Source organism: Mixophyes fleayi, chromosome 6 (assembly GCF_038048845.1).
Source record: "Mixophyes fleayi isolate aMixFle1 chromosome 6, aMixFle1.hap1, whole genome shotgun sequence".
NCBI classification, from domain to species: Eukaryota; Metazoa; Chordata; class Amphibia; order Anura; family Limnodynastidae; genus Mixophyes; species Mixophyes fleayi.
This window is the reverse complement of record NC_134407.1, coordinates 69,763,009-69,784,607: the sequence shown is the minus strand read 5'-3', so window position 1 is coordinate 69,784,607 and position 21,599 is coordinate 69,763,009. Positions and strand designations below refer to the sequence as shown.

The window sequence follows — 21,599 nt, the reverse complement described above, 5'->3', positions numbered from 1 at the left end:
GAGGACAGGTATTTACATATCCATGTGTCAAAGAGACCGGACTCGTGTTTAGCAAGTGCCTTTGTGCCTGAGTTGTTATTAGATTATTGTGAACAAGATCGGTCTAATTTTTGTGAGTTGATGGTGTTAAACTCTCCACACAATACAATCCATCCCTTATGTAAATTAGTTGAGTCAGTGAAAAAGTGGTGGAAGAAGCAGGCCTGACCAGTGTTAGGGGGCGTTAATGTTTTCAATGGTGATATCATGGTTTAATTTTTACCAGTTTGACCGGATGGACTTCCTTTCTACCCAGTCTGGGGGGGATCTTACACAATGTATTTGGGTTCCTTTTTCACCATCAGTAAGGTACTGTTACTGACCATTCCTACTGGTATCCTCTGCCCCCAGACACTCGCCAACTGCGCAATAGTTGTAGGAAGATAGGACTGTCATCAAAAGTCTACTTCATCGGCCCCTGGAACCACTTACTTTTGGGTAGCTGGTATAGCTGCTGCAGCGCCTCTGTCGGCCACTGTTCCCACACGTCCACTCCGTGCTCGGGATGATCGCCTTCCTTCTCTGCACAATCGCATCCTGTCACCTAGAGACGAGATACTTTCTATTCTCCGTGCCTGGCATCAGCACACACATGTGCTGGTCACTCAAGTCTCCGTCGCATAAGCAACGGGACGCTTCTGTTGGTGTCCTGCCCACCGAATTCCTGCCACCAATCCCTACACTATTTAAAGAGGCCTCTGATACCACGAGAGTGCCAGAGTATCTAGGTCTCCCAATGCTCCTGTTTGCTCCCAAGCATCCTGCCTGATTATCTGGACTTTGACCCAGTTCTGCCTGACCTGCTTTTGGATCTCCCTCTGGTTTTTACATATCTCCTGGTTTGACTCCTGGCTTCCTGACTCGACTTTTGTCTGCTCCTTGGGTACTTCCATTGCCCGCATGGTTTGACCTCGGATTGCAGACCACGCTTGTTCACCAATTACCTCACTGGTGGCTAACTGGGAGGGCCGCGATCTGCACATCTCTTTGCAGCAAAACCCAAAGCTCCTTGCGGGGGTCCCTCAGTTTAGACGCACCAATACCAGTAGGTAAACCTTCAGTCCTGATACCCGGGACAGCCTCTTTGCTGTGTGCTGGCTGGTACCTCCTGACTGCTTACTAAGGATCAGGACTGCTGGGGAGCGGGTAGAGCGTTGACACAGAGTTCCATGTAGAACAGCCAGGGGACGGCCTAGATTGTATGCTCTGATCTATTGGTCACAAGATACAACAGGCAATAAGCATCAGGCAGAAGATTGAAGCAGTTATGGTTTATTACTCACGGGTCAATATAAGGACTGTTACACACCAGTTAGAGGTACTAGTAAAAATCCAGAAGTACAGATGGTATATATCTTACATGGTCAACAGAGCCCTTTTTATCCAGTTTAAAGTACGAAACCTGGCAGGATGTTATCCAGCCTCTTGCCCTTTTAACCAATCCAGGTTGATTCATGCAGCCTTCATGTGAATCAGCCTGGAGAGGTTTAACACCTTTAACATTGTTGCTAGTGGCAGGAAGGAGTGTACCCCCCTGCCCCCTCAGCCACTTCTCCACCCCTGGTGCCACTATGTCTAGGGGGGAGATTTAAAGATGTTAGTAGCCGTCGCTATGACGACCGGGACATCACTTCCGGCGCCTTCGTCCCAGTTGGCTGGGCAACAACAGGGACGCTTGAGATTCCCTGCCGCCGCTGTCAAACAGCTGGGCGTGCGCGCACAGGTCTGTGAAGGTCCAGCCATTCATGGCTGTTTAGAGGATTAGGCAGCTGGGCACTCTGCTTCCTCATTGGTCAGTGGTGCCATTTATTAATTAGGCAAGTCCTGGGTATACTTTCAGGGCTCTTCCATGATTGGCTGTTAGTACTACTTAAGGCAGCAGTGAAGACTGAGCCTCACTGCTGGTTATAGCATCCTGTCTTAGTACTGCTGCCTGCTCCTGTGCTATTTTGGTGTTGAACCTTGGATTGATATATCTGTGTATGACCTCTGCCTGTTCCTGGACACTGAACCATTTCCTGTGACCCTGACCTTTTGCCTCTACCCGGACTCTGAACCATTGCCGGTGACCCAGACCCTGCTTGTACCCGACATCTCCACCTGTGCTCTGTCCGGTCCGCAGATCTCTGGCCTGTCTGTACTCTGTGTATTACCTCCTGTACCTGTGCGCTGCCGTGTGAACATAAACTTGTACTACAAGGAGTGTAAGTCCAGGGGGCATCCTAGTACCTGTGAGCATAACCAGTCTCTACAGGAAAGGCGGCTGCTATAGGTGAAGACCTCTTCTGCTAAAGTTCTACAAGTTTATGCCGCACTGGTAGCCATAACAGATGAATACTTAAAATGAACCTTCTCCGCTCTGGAGCACATTTCAAAATGGCCACTAAACCCGAGACCTGGCCACAACCAGATAAGACAAAGTATTTGGCCTCTGGGTCCCCCTTGGAGTCTGTTAAAGAAAAAGGTACAGTGTTACGGATCATAATGGCCATAAGGGGGTTTCGCAGTTTGGAAATGAATTTCCTGCAAAAGAACAATATCACCATGTAGTTTGTGAATTGTAGAAAATAGTAACCATCTTTTATGAGGGGAATTCAGTCCATTGGTGTTAATAGGGAGAACAGCGAAAGGCAATGAGTTTGAATGAGATTTAATGAATTTACAATCAAATGGGTATTATAGGTGTTCGACCGATTCCCATCTGCCATTATTTACTCTTTTTGATAAGTTTTCAAGTCCCTCAAGCAGAGAAACATCCCCACAGCATTATGCTCCTATCACCATGCTTCACAGTAGGATAGCGTTCTTGGGAAAATGTGCATTGTTAGGCTTACTCCAAAAATAGTGCCTAGCATTGAGGATAAACATTTCAATGTTTGTATAATCGGACAATACAATCTAAATCCACTTGGTATTAGGATATCCCACATTCTTTCTGGAAACCTCCAGGTGATGAGCCTCTTGGTAGCCTTTATAACAAGAGCCTTTCTCTGTAGATTGCTGTTTTGGAGGACAGCCTGTTCTAGTCAAATTCCCAGGTGTGCTTTTTTCCCTCCAATTCTTTATGATGGATTTGACAGTTATTTGGCAGGTACTGAAATATCATTCCTCTAATTGTTGCTTTTGAATAACATTTGCTTGGATTTGCTCTGAATCGTTTTCATGATGAAGCTCTGATTTGGAGCTGCACTATACAACTTGTGGACCTCTCCCAGAAAATTGTATGTATTTTTAATTGGTTGAAACATTTTAATTCTACACAGGTAGATGGATTGTTCTAGGGTTTATGTGTATTATAGTAAAAGAGGTGATTACTTATGTAATCAATTATTGTGCAGTGGGTAGTGTAGGGCTATCTGCCTTGATAATGTGCTGTCATTGTGTGGTGCTGTCTACAGTGGAGGTTGGAAGTTCGAGGTCCTACTGCTAAATATTACTTTGGGGTTCCATGGCACAAAAAGATCTTGTGTGTTGGTGGATCTGTTTTAGTAAAAAATTTAAATTAATACCGGGCATGGGGGTTTGGTTTACCTGTATGTTTTTTCCCCCCTGTTTTGATAGGTGTGATCAGTGTGTTGTGGTTTCTGTGTTGTGTCATCACACACTGTCCAGCGAGCCAGGAGCTCCAAATCACGAGAGATTTCCTGAGAGCTTCCCTGCTCACTCTGCAGGATGTTTTCTACTTTGACGTCAGAAGCATGTAGGTAAGTACAGGTGGGCTGGGGGAGGGGGTCATAATGTGCCTGGGGGTGGCGAGATGTGTCTGGTGGGTGGCGTGGTGAGCGTAACACCATTTGAATACATAATGGGGGGAATTCAATTAGCCACGAAGTGTCTCCGGAACGTCTGGAGACACTTCATGGTGGAGATTTGACAGAAATCTCCCGGTTTTCCTGGCATCCTGGAAAATTAGTATAGATTTCTACAATTGCAGTCAATGTGCACTGCTCAATATCTGCATGCCACACCACCAGTAATGGAATCTCCCCCAACATGTCATGTCTAAGGAAGTGCAGCCCCATCCCATGTTGACCATGCCCCCAACATTATGTGGCCACGCCCCTTTGGTGCATCCTCCCTCCTACTCGTGTGTGTGTGTGTGCGTGGTGGTGGGGGGTTCTGGGGGCAATGGGGTTTTCTATGGGTGGGGGGGGGGTCTATGGGGATTTCCCACGCTGTCATGGTCTATTCCCCATAGACTATAAATAGACCTCGCGGCTGGATTCTATTCATTAGCTTCGGTCTGCTGGAACACTGTACATGCAGAAGTTTGCGTCTGTAAACTGGGTTTATTTATTTTTTTTCAAGCATGTTCTGGATTTGGATTACAAATATGGGGCCCCTCCTGGGCTAAAGAAAAGAAAACTACAAGCAACAAGGGGTGTTTTTGGCCAAGAAGAACAGAAGATATTTACAAGCAGGGACACTTGGAATTACAAATTATTTGGGACATAGTTCAAGCATTTTGGGATTAAAAGCTGCTGACAAAAGAGGAAGAAATCAGATTGGTAAGTATTTTGGGGTTTATTATTTTTAATACATGTACGTGGTATGAATGAGGGTGTTTAGTGTATTTATTGGGGTTTTATTATTTTTATTAAAAGTGTGTGGTTGTAAACAAGGTGTTGTGGTTTTGCAAACATTTTGCTTTGTGGTACTACATGTCTCAGCCAGCCATGGGTGTCAGGGCATGTTGGCACTTGTAATTCTCCAAGTGCAAGCATGCCCTGGCTGCCATGGGTATGCTAGGGCTTGTAGTTATACAAGAATCAGCATGCCCAGACTGTTTAGGGCACCCTGGCATGGCTGGGAATTGTAGTTCTACAAAACAAAATGACGTCCATTTGTTTTTTTTCCACATAAATTTTGCCGTTATTACCCTACTACCCACAGCCCTAGTGCTTTCAGCAGTGGGATGGTTATTCCTAGAGGGGGGGCCCGTTCGTATTTTTCGGTGGACCACACTCCCTAGGGAATCCAGCCCAGCGCTGAACAGCCTGGGGTTGGTTTGTCATTATGGTAGGGGGTCCCCTGCCGTGTGTCCCCCTGCTATAGTGCCACCCTCCCGAGGCTGGTTTGCCTAATGCTGGTTGAGTGAAAATCAGGGGAACCCCACGCAAATTTTTCCCCGATTTTCACGCAACCAGCAGTAGGCTGGCAGCACTAGGGTTAATAGTGGCCACGCTAGCAAGCAGCGTGTTGCCTATGGGATTTTTAACCTAAACATAGGATAGTTAGCTAAACACAGGAGTGTTTGACATTGCAGCAAATCGCCAGAGATGACCAGCGATTTTTAAGATCAGAGTAAAAATCACAGTTTAATACATCTGGCACCTTGGGGACTAAAATCGCGATTTTAACTCGCTGAAAAAATCAGACCTTGATACATTTACCCCCAGATCTGTTTGCACCACAGCAGAACCCCAAGGTAGTAACCAATTATTGCCTGATTTTTATTTGCCTGTAATTAAGAAAAAAACATTAGAGCTTTTATTTAACATTACATTGTAATTTGGGTTGAACGTGGAAAACTACAGGATCACACTCATTATACACAATTACAGCTTTTTAAAAGATGTTTATTGGCAATATATAATATAAAATAGACCTTATATCAAACATACATATAATATACAACAGGGGTAAACCCAAATCCTCAAGAGTTTCCAACATGCCAGAAGCCTCAATTTCTCTTATTCCAGGTAGATCTCTGAAAGACTGCTACAGTAACCTGTATAGGAAAAAGCCAGGAATGTTGGAAAGGGGTATCCCAAATATAGATGAATAAATTAACATCATATACATCTCTCATGTTATCTACAAATGCTACAATAATTTAGCAATAAATACAAGTATATGTTTACTGAAACAACCTGTATCAGTGATAAGAAGACACACCTAATGACAGAAGGCGAGTGTGGCCGGTCGGAATAAACAAGCCTTACTGATCTGCAGCACGCTGAATAGGGGCCACATTGTTTTACTCAACACATTTACAATTTCGTTCATGGATCATAATGTCATCAGGCTCCTACTTTTGCTTGTACTCTCCACAGAGATACAGGTTTAATTATCACCGCAGAAAATGTATATCGCTAAACCCTGTAGACAGCAACTAAGGTTTCCATTCTCATTACTTAGCTAACATAACGTGTACATTTTGTTACTGTTTTACAGTAAGCCCCTTATTAGACAGCCGCTCCTTAATATAAACTATCAAGCAAATGCAGGGGTTTCCATAGTGGACTCCCGCTACCTGAAGCTGGAATCCCTGCTCACACAGCACTGGAGGACTGAATCTGTCCATACCCCTTCAATAGAAGTATTTGTTAAAACAGCAATGAGTGAAGCTGCAGTGAATTAAACAGTCATAAATCTGGTCCCTCTCTTTAGGAGGGATTGTGCAAATGTGAGCATCCCCTTTAAGATCTGTCCATGGAAACTAAGGTAATGGCAAGTGCAAGGCTGCTGACAGTCTTACCTGTCTGATCTAGTGAGTCCAAGTCACGGGCTAATGCCAACGTGTCCACTAAAGGCTGAGGTAATGATACAAGTGAAAAGAATATGACAAAGTTAGCTGTGCATAAGCCTCAACAAAGACAATGTAAGCATGAAGAAGAAACCTTCTATGTGTGTATAAGTTTATAGGGCACCCCAAAGTGTATGTCAGATTACAGCAAACAGTGTATTATGGAAGTAAAATCTCTCATCGATCTGGTTTTGTTAAGCATTCAAAGTCTGCTTGTATTTAGTGAGTCAAAATCACACAGGCTGCCCTCATAGCAGGGTATAGTTGACAACTGTAAACACAGGCAGGTTTACAAATCAGAAACTGAGCTATGAGATGGACAAGGCTTCCTTCTGTCTTGCACTAAACCCTGTGTAATTATTGTATTCAGAATTTATGTGACTGTGTACTGGCTTACTGGGCCACAAATGTAATCCTATAGATCTCCCTACAAGGCTTCAGGAGAGTAGGCTGTCACAGCTGAGAAATGTGATTTTGCTAAGCTGACGCCATCTTGTTGTCTTATAGCCATTTTGTTCTGTTATAGCTTAAATACAATTAGATACACCTGTTTTGTAGGAGTAATTCATTATTTGCAAGGCTATGCTTATAACCTTGGACATACCAGACAGGAGATAAGCCTATTCCCCCCCCCTGTGGAATATTCTTGTGTGATAATGAGAAAATATACTAACATCTGTGTGAAGGGAACATGAGTGGTTAAAACCTTTTGGGGCGTAGTTTTCTGTAATACGTGATTTTTGCTATATAGATAGGGACTTGTAACTAATAAAGCAGAGTTTATTTGTACACTCAAACCATGCAGTGTATTTAATTCTCTCCAGCTGATGAGCTCATAACTGATAATCTGACACTTACAGGTGAACAATCTGATATAGATTCAACACAGCCATGATTATCCAGGAAGAAGGCACAGCTAGCTAATTCTACTTGTCTGTTATTGTGGTAAAATATGCAATTTAATTGAGCGCGCCCTGAGCCTGAAACTATAGTCATGGCCAAAAGTTTTTAGGATGACACAAATATTATATTTCACAAAGTATGCTGCCTTTTTATAATGGCAATTTGCATATACTCCAGAATGTCATGAAGAGTGATCAGATGAATTGCAAGGGTCAACAAAATAAAAGCGGCAATCGGAGCCATTTTAATGCACACTAGGCCATGTGGTAACCGCTACCAGTAGTCTTACCTACCTAACATGGGGAGTCACAGTTTTTTTATTAATCCTACAGAACGGTCATATTTAGTAAAAATAGGTTCACTGGAGGAAGCACAAAGATAACCTGTACATTGTCTGTCTGTGACATATCTAAGTAACCGTTTGATGGACTATGAAGGCCAGGGAAGAACGGCCCCTGGGGATCTGGCTAGGTGGAGGAGCATGTTAGTACATTGGTTTCAGTAGGTGTAAGTGCAGCTTTTGCAAATAGGGGGATAATTTATATATGCACATTATGAATAAGAACACAACATGCATTCCATTATATGGGGAATGCCCGACTGTATATAACAAGCCATCATCTTTGCTTGAGTTGTACTGCACACATCCTACTTCAAAAAGAAAGATTTTAGCCATATACAAACATACCCTTTCCAGTGGAAATAAATATCAAACATCATCTGAATGCACACAATTAATGTATGGTACCAAATATTTGCTACTGCTATTGCATGTGTTTTTCAACACGCTTTATGTTATAAATAAAAAAAAAAAAAAAAAAAAAGAGCATTATGATATTAAAAATTGACGAACACCCCCCCCCTCCCCAAAAAAAACCCAACCATCATTAAATACAATGTAACATGTACAACTGGTAGCAGCAACTAGAAAAGTGTATTCTGTAACACGGTATGCAGAGACAACATGCTACAACCCACGGTCAGCAATCAGGTATTGGCTATTAGTCTGGCATTTTATTATTATTTTTGTTGATTTGTAAGGTGTCACAATGCTCTGCAGCGCCAGATAGTGTGGAAAACAGGGCATACATAAAATAGGCACATACGAGGTAGACAAAATAAATGCAGACATGAAAACAGGGTATGGAGGGCTCTCTTCCTGGCTTGCACAGACACAATTATAATCCTATTGGTTGCAGCACATTTGTGGTATTTGTACCGTGTTACAACGTAAGCCAACATATTGACCTCCTGACAAAGAGGCGCCGGACACACATTCCAATATACAATGTGTTCATACCGCAAATAATGTGCTGCTTTGTCTTTCATTGAAGCTTCAGAAATAAACAAAACCTACAACTACTACTATATTCCAGTCACCTACATACAGTGGAGGCAGCCATTTTGTGGGCTGAGCCAGTGGCGGATCCAGGGGGGGCGATCGGGGCAATCGCCCCCCCCCTAGCAGGGGCTTGCTGCCGGCGACTGCACACTATGTGCAGGTCCGCTCGGCAGTGACAATGTGCTGCCCGGCTGCTCTAATTGTGTTTTAAACACAATCACAGCAGCCAGGCAGCACATTGTCACTGCGGAACGGACCTGCACATAGTGTGCAGCCGCCGGCAGCCTTAGATGGCAGAAAGGGGGCGGGGCCTAAATCGCCCCGGGTAGAAAATTTTTCTAGATCCGCCCCTGGGCTGAGCCAATAATCTTGGGAAAGCAGCCTGTCAATTAATTAGAAAATAGTTACAGCACGGAGGCACCTTGTGCATTTTGCCTCAGTGATGTCATTGTTGATAAAGTTTTGTTATTAGTATTGGTTCAGCTCACAAAAAGGCTGCTCCAGAGTGTAAGTAACAAAGACGCTTTAAGCCAAGTAACAAACTAACATAGTATGTGACTCTACTAAAATCAGTGTAGAATATGATGCTGTATATATTTATACAGCAGAATAACCAATACATTCCAGAATGCTCAGAGAGCATATTTCAGGAAACCTTCTACATCTACATCATAGTGGCCACAAAACTGTCAGCCTGGTGACTGAATGACCGAGCGACATGATCAGTTTTGTTCTGTCCAATAAAAATTTGATCGGTTAAAAATAACGACCCTTTCATTATTACCGTTAATCACAGTGGCTTTAATGTTCGAGGAGTGATCCCTAGGAATTCAAAATAGCTTCCCCAAACAGGCTGAGGTTTCCATTAGGCCATGAGACCACTGCAAACAGCAATGATAATGAAACGCTACATAAATGTGCTGCACTTATAGGAAACAAATAAGTGGGTAGTTGGAGGGTTTGGGATTGCCAGTAAAGCACAAGGGTGTTCCCTTCTCCATTACATTGGAGGTGGGGGGCAGTATATAAAAAGCAAAAAAACAAAAGAAAACAAAAAATGATATCAAACGTGAGAAGGGAGAGGAGGTAAAAAAATCCATCTCCTTTTCCACTGACACTCAGTGCCCTGCAACCCTTTCTCTGACACAACACCCTCTGCCCTCTCCTGGCACCCTGTCCCCTCCTCTAGGATCTTGTCCCTTTCTCTCTCAGCATCTTGTTCCCTTCTCCTGGCATCCTGCACCCTCTCATATATCCCCTGGGACTCTTGGGATCTGTCCTTTATCACCCTTCCCACTGCCCTGTTTAAAATAAAAACAAGATAAACACCAAATGATATGTAGTTTTTAGGATATATCCTATAACACTAAAATATACTGTTTTTTGCAAGTGGAAAAAAAGTAAAGGTTCAATGAGCAATGATAAGGTATCTTGCTTTCATTATGAATTTGGCACCAAAGTCACTGTACTCAAGTTGGGGGTACCTGTGAGGATTCATGCCTAAGATTTGTATTGAGGCAACATGCCGAATTCATGACTAACTGGAGTGGATATATCCTCACAGACCGCTATTCCTAATAATGCACTTTAAAAGCCTTCCAGGATGAACAGATCTTGCTGTCTAATGCTTGGCACAGAAACACCAACTTCAAAGGATACCACTACCATACCGAAAACATCCATAACAATCTTTAACCCATGTGACAACTCCGCACTGAGCACAAAAGAACACAATGACGTTACAGAACGGCATATTGTCTCATAAGATGCACAATCTCACACCACAAAATAATACAATCTGAAAGCTGCAGCACAGTCTGGAATTACAAGTTACACAACACATGTGAAACCTAAGAAGACACAAACACTCTAGAAGTCATCGGTCACAATTCCACAAATAAGCAGAACCACCTGACATCACAGTATATAGACTGACCCACAACACTGCATACTCCATTGTTTCAACTGCACATACTGACCTGTGACAAATGGCACAACCTACTTCACACTATACACTTATAAATAAAGGTTAACAGCTCGACAAGACAGGAAACTCTAGACACAAATAAATCCAAATGGTTTTTTCGCGGGTGGAAATTAAAGTTGATGGTTACAAATGCGTAGACATTGATGGATTTGCAGCTCCTCCTCTTGCATTCTTTATGGCCGATGGCTGAACTAAGTGCTTAGAGATTGCGTGGTGAGTGACCACTCACCATTTGTCACTTCCCACTTGCTGCAAAGATATAAATGCTGACATGTCATGTTCCCTGCCACAGCACCCAAAACCCAAACTTCTACTATAACATATTGATTTTAATCCCCAGCCTCCCTTACTTCACAAGCTGGAACTGAGAAATCCCTTCTGCAGTCAAGGAAATCTTTGGGTACTTGTGCTTTGGAAAAAGTTTGGGAAGGTGAGTAGTGCATTCAAGATTGTCACAGCCCTAAGACCGTGCCTCTGCTTTAGATTTGACTATGGTGATGACGCTAGTAGCGGCCACTTTGCCGGGAATAAGAGGCCTTATGCCAGGTGAAAATGGTCCCCTCGGAGGGTTGATGGGGCTCCGTGCTACAGTCCGGGCAAAGTTCTGCAGAGCTTCATACTTTGACCTCAGAGAGTCCAGTTCCAGGCGAATACTGGCATTCTCAGATGCAAGTTTCTCCACTTCCTGCTGCAATTCTGCCTTCTGCTTCTCCAGCTCCTCCTTTTGAGTAACGCGCTTCACTCGGCAACTCGCTGCATAGCCTCGATTCTTAAGTGTGCGTCGGCGCTGCTTGAGCTGTATAATTTCTTCCTTGGACAAACCGCGAAGATGTTGATTCAGCTCCCGAACAGACATGGTGACAAGTTCCTCATCCGTAAGACTTGTGCCATTCTCCCCTGGCTCCCTCTTCACCTGCAAATAAACACAGGTGGAGTAACTAAGACACTTGAAGAATTTATACTGTGACAGCTGAGTGTAGTAGAAAATTATGGTCAGGGATTCCTACCTTCAGAGCTTTGCTGTTTCCCTTGCTGAGAGTCGTCATGCCCTGGGAACTGTGTGTCAGCAAACTATAGAGAGAAAGATTAATGTGTGAGAATGACCACCACAACCAGGTAAAGAGGAATTATCTCTTCACTATTCCCAAACATGACCTGCTCCCTTACCTATTGCTGTCAATGTGCCCAGACGTCCTGGTCTCTACCTCACTCTTAAATAAGGACTTTGCCCTTTGAGAGGGCACAAACCAATAACAATTCCCAGGGAACCTAACTTTAAAAATAAGCTGGGAGGGGATGAAGAACAGAGCAGGCGATTCATGCTGAGTCAGCAGAGTATGGGTATCAGACAACAGCACACAGCATCCTGTGTGTGTATGTGTGATATTATATATATATATATATATATATATATATATACACACACACATATACACACACACACACTATCCAGAGAACATTAGTTTCATTATACACAGTTTCAAACTAGGAGTTGAAACAGAACGTCAGAAAATATATACACCTAGGTATTTCTTTCAATCACGTTTTCTTCTGCTAAAGACTAAAATGAGAAAACAAGTTGATATTATTTGATATGATTCACTATGATGACATACAGAGGATTTCTGAAAGAAGAATAGCCTTTACCTCATTCATGTTACTTTATATGTAAATAAATGACTTTCAAACAACGCATGACTCAACAATTCAGTTACTATGCTCCGCTCAGACTGGCAACCTACATGTAGAGAAGGTAATCTGAAAAATTGTTGTCAGGTTAAACTGAAACATAACTATAGAGTCCTTGTCATTTAAAAGCTAACTCCACTTCACAATAAAAAAACAAAAAAACGAGGTAATAGGTTACAGAGATAGATTACGGACATAGATTTTTTATGATACATGCCCCTCTCCTACTTGCTTAAATGTTTAAGTCACAGCTACTTTGTGCAGCTATAAAATTAGCAATGATGAATATGGCTTCCCCAAATTTGCAAAACTACTCCTCATGCAAATAACCGGTACATACGGAGGTGCGTCCCCCCCCACCACTACCACAAACAATGGATTCCATCTCCAGTCATTACAGCAATAAAAGACAGGTGTAGTTTAAATAGCAAAGAAGGTAGGTAATGGGTTTATAGAAACAAACGAAAGCAGCAAACTCATGAAACAATTAGGTGTGCTTTTTGACACCCCATCCCCCATAAATTACTATGGCAGGCTATAAGAAAAAGCTTAGTAATAACCATGTTTACTTGGGGTTTGTTTCTTCAGACTGCTATTAATAATTTATAATTCTGCAATTTACAGTGTCACGTGGCTTCCATGGCAAACACAGTCACATGATATTGTGAGCAGAGAAGCTTTGGAACAGCCCTCTGAGCTCTGTCTGCACTCTGGAATTTAAATCCTTCTTTCCCCTCTGCCATGACATGACGAGGCCTGCGAGTCTGTGTGTGACTGGCAGCCATACTGGTCTCCCCTCCATAGAGGTTATGATAAAGGTGATAATGATTTGTAAGAGGACAGCTAACAAAAATGACTATGAGATGCATGCTATAATAGATACTTAACTTGATATTTAAAGAAATAAAAACCTATGTGGGATTGATCCTTTCAGCCCTAGTAATCAATCTATTATATTTTGAGCTATCTTTAACAATGAAGCGAGATGGGGAAATACCTCCTCTTATTTCATAAACTGAAACAATTCAGCGTAAAAAAATAAATCTGAAATTCTTTGGAAGTACTCAAACACATTCCCGGAATTAGGGATCCAAGACGATAATATAAATGTATGGATTAATAGCACAGTGTGAAGCTAGAGAGAATAAACTATGGGCCCGATTCATGTCCTAACTTTAAAAAGAGCATGCAACTTGTGCGTAGTTCTGGCCGTATTCAAACCCAAGCGTATCTCAAGATACGTATCGACTTGAATCTGGGTGGAAATACGCTGTGCTTAAACAGTACTTGCTGTAGAACAGACTCCATTATATGCACATGCGTAAGTACAATAAAAGGTTGCATAAAACTTTTATTTAAGCATAAAATAACCCTTAACAGTATAAACGTTTATTTTCAAATATAATTTTTATTTTTCATAATGTTTTTCTACATTAATGACATAAAGATGCTTTCAATGTGTACTCTACATACAATGCGTTTTAAAAGTATGTCTTAGTTGCATACAGTTCTGTGATAGCTAGTGGCACACATACGTGTACTTTTTAACTCAGACTATGCCGTCTCAGTCATCACTATCAGTCGGCATTTACACCTGCCCTGTAGTGGGTGCAAGAGATTTGGCTGCATCTGCACTGGAACACCCTTATTGTACATGTTCAAACATCCCTGATGAAGCCCTTTTGAGAGTGAAACGTGTTGGTTATCACACCTACTCTAGAGTTGAACCGCTTGTATTTTCAGACCTCACTCGCTTTCTAACTCTATTCACCAGTTTAAGACTATTTTCGCAGTATTAGCAGAACTGTCAAGCAGTGGACGCATTTAGGACCGCTATTTCCGGCGGCTCAGCACACACCCCAGCACTGACAGAGGGCAGGGCCGGATTAACCGCGGGGCTTTATGGGCTATAGCCCAGGGGCCTTGGCAACTGGGGAGCCCCTAAGAAAGATCTGCTGGCAATGTTATATATATATATATATTTTATTTTTTTTCATACTGCAGCAATCGCTGTGAGTGCAGGCATGGCGCGCCCTGTACTGCTTAGTGAGGGGGTCAAACGTAAGACTGTGATCTGATCTCATGTCACCTGACCACACTAAGTAGTGCAGGGAGCGCCATGCCCTCACTGACAGCAAGAAGGAAGAGGTGCCGCTAGAGGAAGAAGACAGCAAGCAGGTAAGTAAAATGTATTCCAGCGCTCCCTATTATACCCCAATATCTATGGATTAATGTACCTTATGTATGTTCAACAATTTGTAGGAATGTAATAGTTTGAAAACAAATGGTGGTTTATTAAGACAATGCTAACTGGTTATAATTGTAACAACCATTTATTATTTACCTATGCTAAAACCAGTTAGCATTGTTTTAACCTTAATAAACCATCGTTTATGTTCAAACTACTGCACTCCTACAAATTGTTGAACATACATAAGGTACATTAACCCATAGATAAATTAAAATAGGTATATTAAAATAAGCATTTGTCAAGTGATGTATGCCCAATACGATATTACTGGGGGGCCCCCAGTACCCCTAGCCCAGGGGCCTACAGTGTCTTAATCCGGCCATGACAGAGGGACACAACAGGACCGGGAGACTTGGGGAAGAATCCATCATAGGCGTAAGTTCCATAAACCCCGTCCCACTACCGCCAACGGAAAATAGAGCGCGTAGCTCTCTGTCAGATTTACACCTCCAGACTTTACATTACTAGCACCTATATGGAGCTGAAACGACAATCCTGTATAGAGATGCACAATACTTATAAGGAGTATACCCACAATGTACTAATCACATCAACATCAAACACTATTTTGTGTTTGAATTAGCAGCTCTATACTCAACCCCACTGTGAGCTGGAAGGCTAATACTGTATAGAGAGGCACCATATTCACCAGGATTGTACTCACACTTAACCAACTTCACCAACAACAAAGACTTTATGTGTGTAAAATAGCACTTCCAAACTTTATATTAAGCATCCACCCCTGCGGAGAGACTTTTCTAGATTACATGCTATCCTTACCAGCTTCCTCACTTACTGCATGATCCCTATTGAATTAATCTTATGGATTTATGTATTTGTTCTCACTATAAGCATCTAGATGTTTACTGAACTTTTGAATCATTCATTCATTCACCTGTATATTTTATGCCTATCAGAGCATTGCTCCATAGAGTTGTATGGACACCTGCATAAACCATGTACTCAGTGCCACTGATTTATTTACTAGATTGCCTTTTTCAATTATAATTGTTTTGCCATTTTCATTTTGTTGAAACTGTGATATTTTCTTAGATTAGACCTGCACATCACTTTATGCGCCTTGGGAATATTCTTGTCAACCTTACTGTACATGGCCTACGTTAGTCCGTCCCTTCCCTCCCCCGTTCTGCTTCTGAAGTCGTAGGCAGTAGTGTCAGTTGCTTGCGGACATGAACTACATGTAATTGTGTTCATTGGCGTAACGGGCCTGCACAGAGCTATATCATGCCAGATATGGCCGAACATGAATCAAGCCCTATGTGTGTAATAAAAGTTGCAGAAGGTCAAGTACCAGCCCATAAATTAAGGTTATCAGAAGATAAAAAAAGTCTTTAATATTTTTCTCTATGTCCTATTGACTTGGAATAAATATATGTGCAGGTCCATTGTGCTTCTACAACACACTTGCACAGCAGCTAGATCTCAGTATGAGTCTGTGTGCTCCATTTACTCATATAAAGTCTTAATTAGGCATTCATTATCTGCGGACCCCAGTCGGTAGCTCCAGATCTCACTCCATAAGACTAACCGGGAGCAACCAACATCTGCATCATGTGACTTCCTCTGCACAATTCAGCAAGCATACCAGAGGAGGAGGAAGAGGAAATGCAATATGAGATACCTCCTTCCTCTGCGGGCTCCATCTTTAAAAGTAAGGAAGTGTGAGAACTGTGGAGGAAGCGTAAAAGGCATGTGGGGAGGTTTAATGTGCATGTAGGAAGGTCTAATGGGCATGTGGGGTGGGGCGGGGCAGTGGGGAATGAGGGTATTTTTGAGAGGAATGTGGGGGTGTTCTGCTGTACATGAAGCATCTTATAGTTTTTGGGGGTCTGAGAGCATATGGGTACACTTTATGGCAAGTGTGGTGGAATTGTGGAGCAAGTGAGGGGCATTTTGGAATGAGTTATGTGAACATGCCAGGGTCGTTTTTGGGCTGCTTTTGATGGTTGAACGGACACACATGCAGCTCTTAACGTATATCAGGTCAACCATCACTGCAACAGTAAATAACACCAGAGCTTTAAGAGTAAAAATTGAGTCTTTTGGAGGAAATATGTGTCTATACTAGCTATCAACTGTAATCTTTAATGACTGCTCACAAGATCATCAGGCAGTCACACTTTACAGGCAGCTTGACCAAAATCCAAATGAAACAAATTTGATGGGAAAGGACAACACATACTGAATTGCAAGTCTGGAATCTGGTATGTGTAGGGAAATGTTTCTCCCAACTGTAGGGGATTTGTCTGCAAGCTGTGGAATTATGTGCACTGACAGTAATGACACCCATCTCCTAAATGAATCGCAGGCCACTCTGTCTGTCATCTCTGCCAGTGCATCGGACACAGAAAGCTATCTGACAGCCCTACAACAGTGATCCAAGTACACGGAAATACAGGTTGCTTTTTGCAAAAAGCAGAAGGTCTAGATTTTGGTCCCCAAACCTGAGGATGGGAGGAGTTGGGTAAACGCAGCATAGAGCATATATGCTCAGTGTAAACACTTGTTGTCAATGCATTCTTGCTGCACTTAGCGTATGGTTTTAAGAAAACGTAGCAGCAAAAGACAAAACTACTCATATAGTCAAGCACTATTTCTTTCACTACTGAATGTCAAGAACAGTCAATTAGAGGAAATGAATCAGACATAAAAAAGTTCATGTACATCAGCTAAGTGGTGTTAAAACCAGAATGTGCCCCTCCTTGCACCAGCATTTGATTACCAAGATTAAACCTATGTGCACAAGGTATTATGCTTCGTGTCAAGGCGGTGGTAACCTACAGCATTGGCGTGCAATTCTGCCCACTGGATATCAATAGGATTAGTAGTTATCCAACACAAAATGTTCATGCGATACAGCCCTCTTAGCCCCTAAGTTTAATTACAAAAGCAAATTTAAACAAGCCATTAAACATAAAAGTGCAGTAAATCTAATCAGCTTTGAAGGACATAGGTAAGCAGTGCTTAAACATGACTTTGCACTTATAGGACCTCATTTAGAGTCGGACACAAAGTCCGTGTAAGAAGTGTAGGAGTGGGAGTGTGACGCAGCTTGGTAGGGTATTACGAGTGACAAGCAACCCCAGTTGCGTCCCACTCTTAATACTCTATCAAGCTGCGAGCAGTTCCTGCAGCTAGCTAACGCTTGCGCCACCTAATTCCTGCCGCACAGCTTTAGCCCTGTTTTGACGTGTGTTGCGTCTGCGCCTCACTGCGACTAGGATTTATTTACATGATCACGCCTTCACAATTCTGCGTTCCTCTCATTCTCTTGTAGTGAGTCGCAAGCTGTCGCAAGTGTTAATTGCGTCCAAGATGCAGGCGGATTTGGGGATTTCTGCACACGCGTGGTAGTGTTTTTTTGTTGGATGCGCCTAAAACAGACTTTGCGTCCGACTCTAAATGAGGTCCATAGTGCATAGTTAGTTTACAGACACAGTCCACACTCCCATCCAAATTGGCACATTTATGCAAAGAGCAGTAGGTACAGAAGAATAAATGTTTTTGTACTCTACTTATTGTAAATGAACCCCAAAATATAATTATATTATATAATAAGAAACCAACATAACATATTGACAATGCAGAGTAGACACACAAGTAGATTGAAGTAGGGGTGAGGGGACATTTAGAGGCACATACTAGAATGAAGTGGGACAGGATTGGAGGGAAACAAGTAGAAGAAAGGGGGAGTGGGTATTTCGGGAACACACACATAGTATAAATCAAGACTGGTATAATGGGTCACAAAGATAGAATGAAGAGTGAAGGAAGATTTAATGGGGGACACAAGTAGAATAAAGTGTGATAAAGAATATGAGACAGGACACAAAGCGAATGAAAGGAGAAATAAAAGTTGGGGGCACACAAGTTGAATGCTGTTTAATATATTTTTTTTTGGGGGGGGGAGCACAAGTAGAAACATAGTAAGGCTTTAGAGGTACACAATCAGATAGGAACTGAGTAAGGTGGCACACAACGCCGAGTAAGGGTTTGGGGGTCACACAGGTAGATTGAGGAAGGGTCTGGGGGACACGAAAGCAGAATAGACACCGAGTAATGGGTATGAGACGCAGCCACATGACGGAGTCAGAGCTCTAATGGCAGCAATGACAGGAAGCCCTTCCACATAATGAGATGGATATACAGAGACAGGTAAACAACCCCCTCCCTCCCCCGCACTATGCCCGACAGGCACCTGTCAATCACAACTCCGCCCCTTCACCTTCCTCATGACATCGTCGTTGTGGTGACGTAATGCATCAAATGAGGGAGGAGCCCGGGGTGGATCACGTCACACCGGCAGCCACCGGAGATGGTCATGTGATGCACCGGACCTGAAGACGTTGACCTGGTCGCGTGGACAGAGACGCCGACACCTCACGCCGTCGAAGACGTCACCCGATGTTTGGGTCACGTGACTCCATTCATGAAACGCGATCGGGTGGTGGGCGTGGCTTGTGACGTCACAGTGCGGAGAAGATGAGAGTGTGCGCCTCATTCCCGGGTATCCAACGCCTGTCTCTCCGGTGCCGGGTGTCCCGGGGCCTCTCCATTCGTCGCAGCACCGGCCGAAAGCTGTGGTTATGTGACGCTACCGGGAAGGGGGTGGCTACATGGACCAATAGGAATCTGCCGGCACGGAGCTTGCGGTTTCCTATTGGTCCCTACAGCCACACTTCTTCTCAGGCTCCAAGCGGCAATGTTCAGATTAAATGCAGGAACGGAGACGCACAAGCATTACAGTGATAGAGGCGTTGAAGGCTTGCTGCCAGCATGGAGGGGACTGATCTAGTGTAGTGAGCAGTGATGTATAGGAGTATTGGTTACCCACTCACTGAGCAGTCAGGGTGGCATTTCTGTAGCCATGCATGATGTTGATGCTTTCCTGGATAAGGCATTACTATACCAATAATGAAAACTGGTATAGAGGGAACAGATGGTGTTATCCATAGCGACCAATTACATTCTCACATTTTCCCAGTAGTTTGGAAAGTTAAAGAGAACAGATGATCATCTTTTAAAACGTTTCCACGGGTCCCAGTGAATGGAGCGTTGGGTTGGGTTTTGTCCCTGCAAGGCAGCTTTACTAGGGGGGGGGGGGGGGGGGGAGACTTGACTCAGCAGCCTATTTTAAAGGGAACAACATGTAGGTGACCCACTGACCCAGCCCAAGATAGCCCACTATGGGACCGGCCTGAAGGGCACATGCCCAGCCTGCCCCTGAGTCGGACACAAGTCCTTTTGTTCAGCGCAAAAAACAATTTTAGCCAAAGATTCGTTTCAGTTTATATTCCGCCGACAGAGACGGATCTCCCGGTTGCACCTCTCTGCGCTTAGAGAGGTAGAACGGGGGAGGTAGTGGGCGAGTCCACCAATGTAAAGGTGTGTTCATGCCCATTACATGCTATTTTGAGTTGAAAGCAATCGCAAATAGGTCTCTAGGAGATGTATCTTTTGCGGATTCTTTCAGCTCGTGCAAGAGACCTTGATGTTTGAAAAACAAAGTAAAAAATAATTAAAGAAAAAAAAAGTGTGCACCCCCTCCCAAACTGCATAACAAACCCTTGTGCTGTTCGGAGAGGAGGGAGAACAATTTTTTATTTTTTTTTTAAATTTAATTATCTGCTTTTCAGGGTGCTGTGCATGATACACTTGCACTCCAGCCCATAAGGCAGATAGAGAGGTGTGTTTGTGCAATTTGCACAGTATTCTAAGTCGCACAGATCTAAAGATTTGTGCCACTCTAAATTCTGTGTAAATTACAGGATGCAATTTACACTTACAATTTCAGTGTAGATTGCATCCAACTCTAAATTAGGCCCAAAGTGTCCATTTCCACTGTTTGCCAGTGACAAGTATACTTGATAGGAATATATGGAAAAACAACATATACATTATGACAGAGGTGCTCAAAGTCTGGCCTCAAGAGCTGCCACCAGTTCATGGTTTCAGGATTTCTTTAATCATGCACAGGTGAGTCAATTTATTTCTCTGGATCAGTAATTATCCCACCTGTTTCTACAGATATCTGAAAACATGGCCTGTTGGTAGTTCTTAGGCACTGGGTTTGAGCACCTCCGTACTATTATGTTCATCTATTTGTGGTTCAGCCCTTTTTTTTTTTCCCAAATCCATATTTGTTATATTTCACAAATGCCAGTGGCATACAATGTAAATAATATAAAAGATAGACAATTCCACTGCAACATTGAGTGAATGAAATGTATTCACAAGAATTGCTGTCTTTATTCTTGCAGAGATTAGTAACTCTAAACTTACACCTGATTGGTTGCTAGGCTGGGGGCCACTTATTGTCTTGCCTGATCACTCCAAAGGGAGTCGGTGAAAGACAATAAACCAACTGCTACTTGGGGAAGGGGGGCCAACTTAAGTGTCCCAGCAAGTTCAGTGTCTTCCTCCCTCTACACCAGGGGATGTGTAGGCCCCAGCTACGTTAGCAATGTTTGATTAAAGCTAGGGGTTGTACGTTTACGAGTACAGGCACTGCTGTCAAAAGTGGCCAGTTCCTTGATGTGGTATGTGTTGTGGTGTCCCACTGATGGATGACACTACACAGTAAACAATATGCTAGCTCCTAGGGTTCAGTGGCAAGTGATAGCTGCTGCAGAGAATTTTCAGCTAGTTAGAGCAGGTGTCCTTTAGTATGTCCAAACAGTTATGTATTGCTGTTGATCTGCTGGCATTTTTAGAAGTTACATAGAATGTCAATTGTGCATTTCCACATCATCCAAGGCCTCAACATGCGGGATGGTTCCCAAGCAATCTGCACAGCAATAGGTCAGTCTATGTCACTTGATAGTGATTAGCAACAGGC

General features: G+C 43.1%; 1 protein-coding gene across 3 annotated transcripts; it reads right to left on the bottom strand.

Moving 5' to 3' along the window:
* Positions 1–5,597: 5,597 nt before the first annotated feature.
* MAFG (MAF bZIP transcription factor G) lies at positions 5,598–19,405 on the bottom strand. Of its 3 annotated transcripts, none has more exons than XM_075216800.1 (3): positions 18,987–19,405; positions 11,808–11,871; positions 5,598–11,713 (listed from the first exon to the last, which is right to left on the bottom strand). In XM_075216800.1, exons 2-3 carry the CDS (start codon positions 11,844–11,846, stop codon positions 11,261–11,263), a joined length of 492 nt encoding a protein of 163 aa, XP_075072901.1. In that variant the 5' UTR covers positions 11,847–11,871; positions 18,987–19,405; the 3' UTR covers positions 5,598–11,260. The 3 variants fall into 3 exon arrangements, with proteins under 3 accessions (XP_075072901.1, XP_075072900.1, XP_075072899.1); XM_075216799.1 differs by having other exon boundaries at positions 18,960–19,403; XM_075216798.1 differs by lacking the exon at positions 18,987–19,405 and adding an exon at positions 11,968–12,155.
* Positions 19,406–21,599: the final 2,194 nt, after the last annotated feature.

Coding starts and splice junctions, on each gene's coding strand:
- MAFG (XM_075216800.1), bottom strand. CDS start 11,846: ATGACGACTCTCAGCAAGGGAAACAGCAAAGCTCTGAAG. Junction 11,714..11,807: donor GAAACAGCAAAGCTCTGAAG/GTAGGAATCCCT, acceptor GTTTATTTGCAG/GTGAAGAGGGAGCCAGGGGA.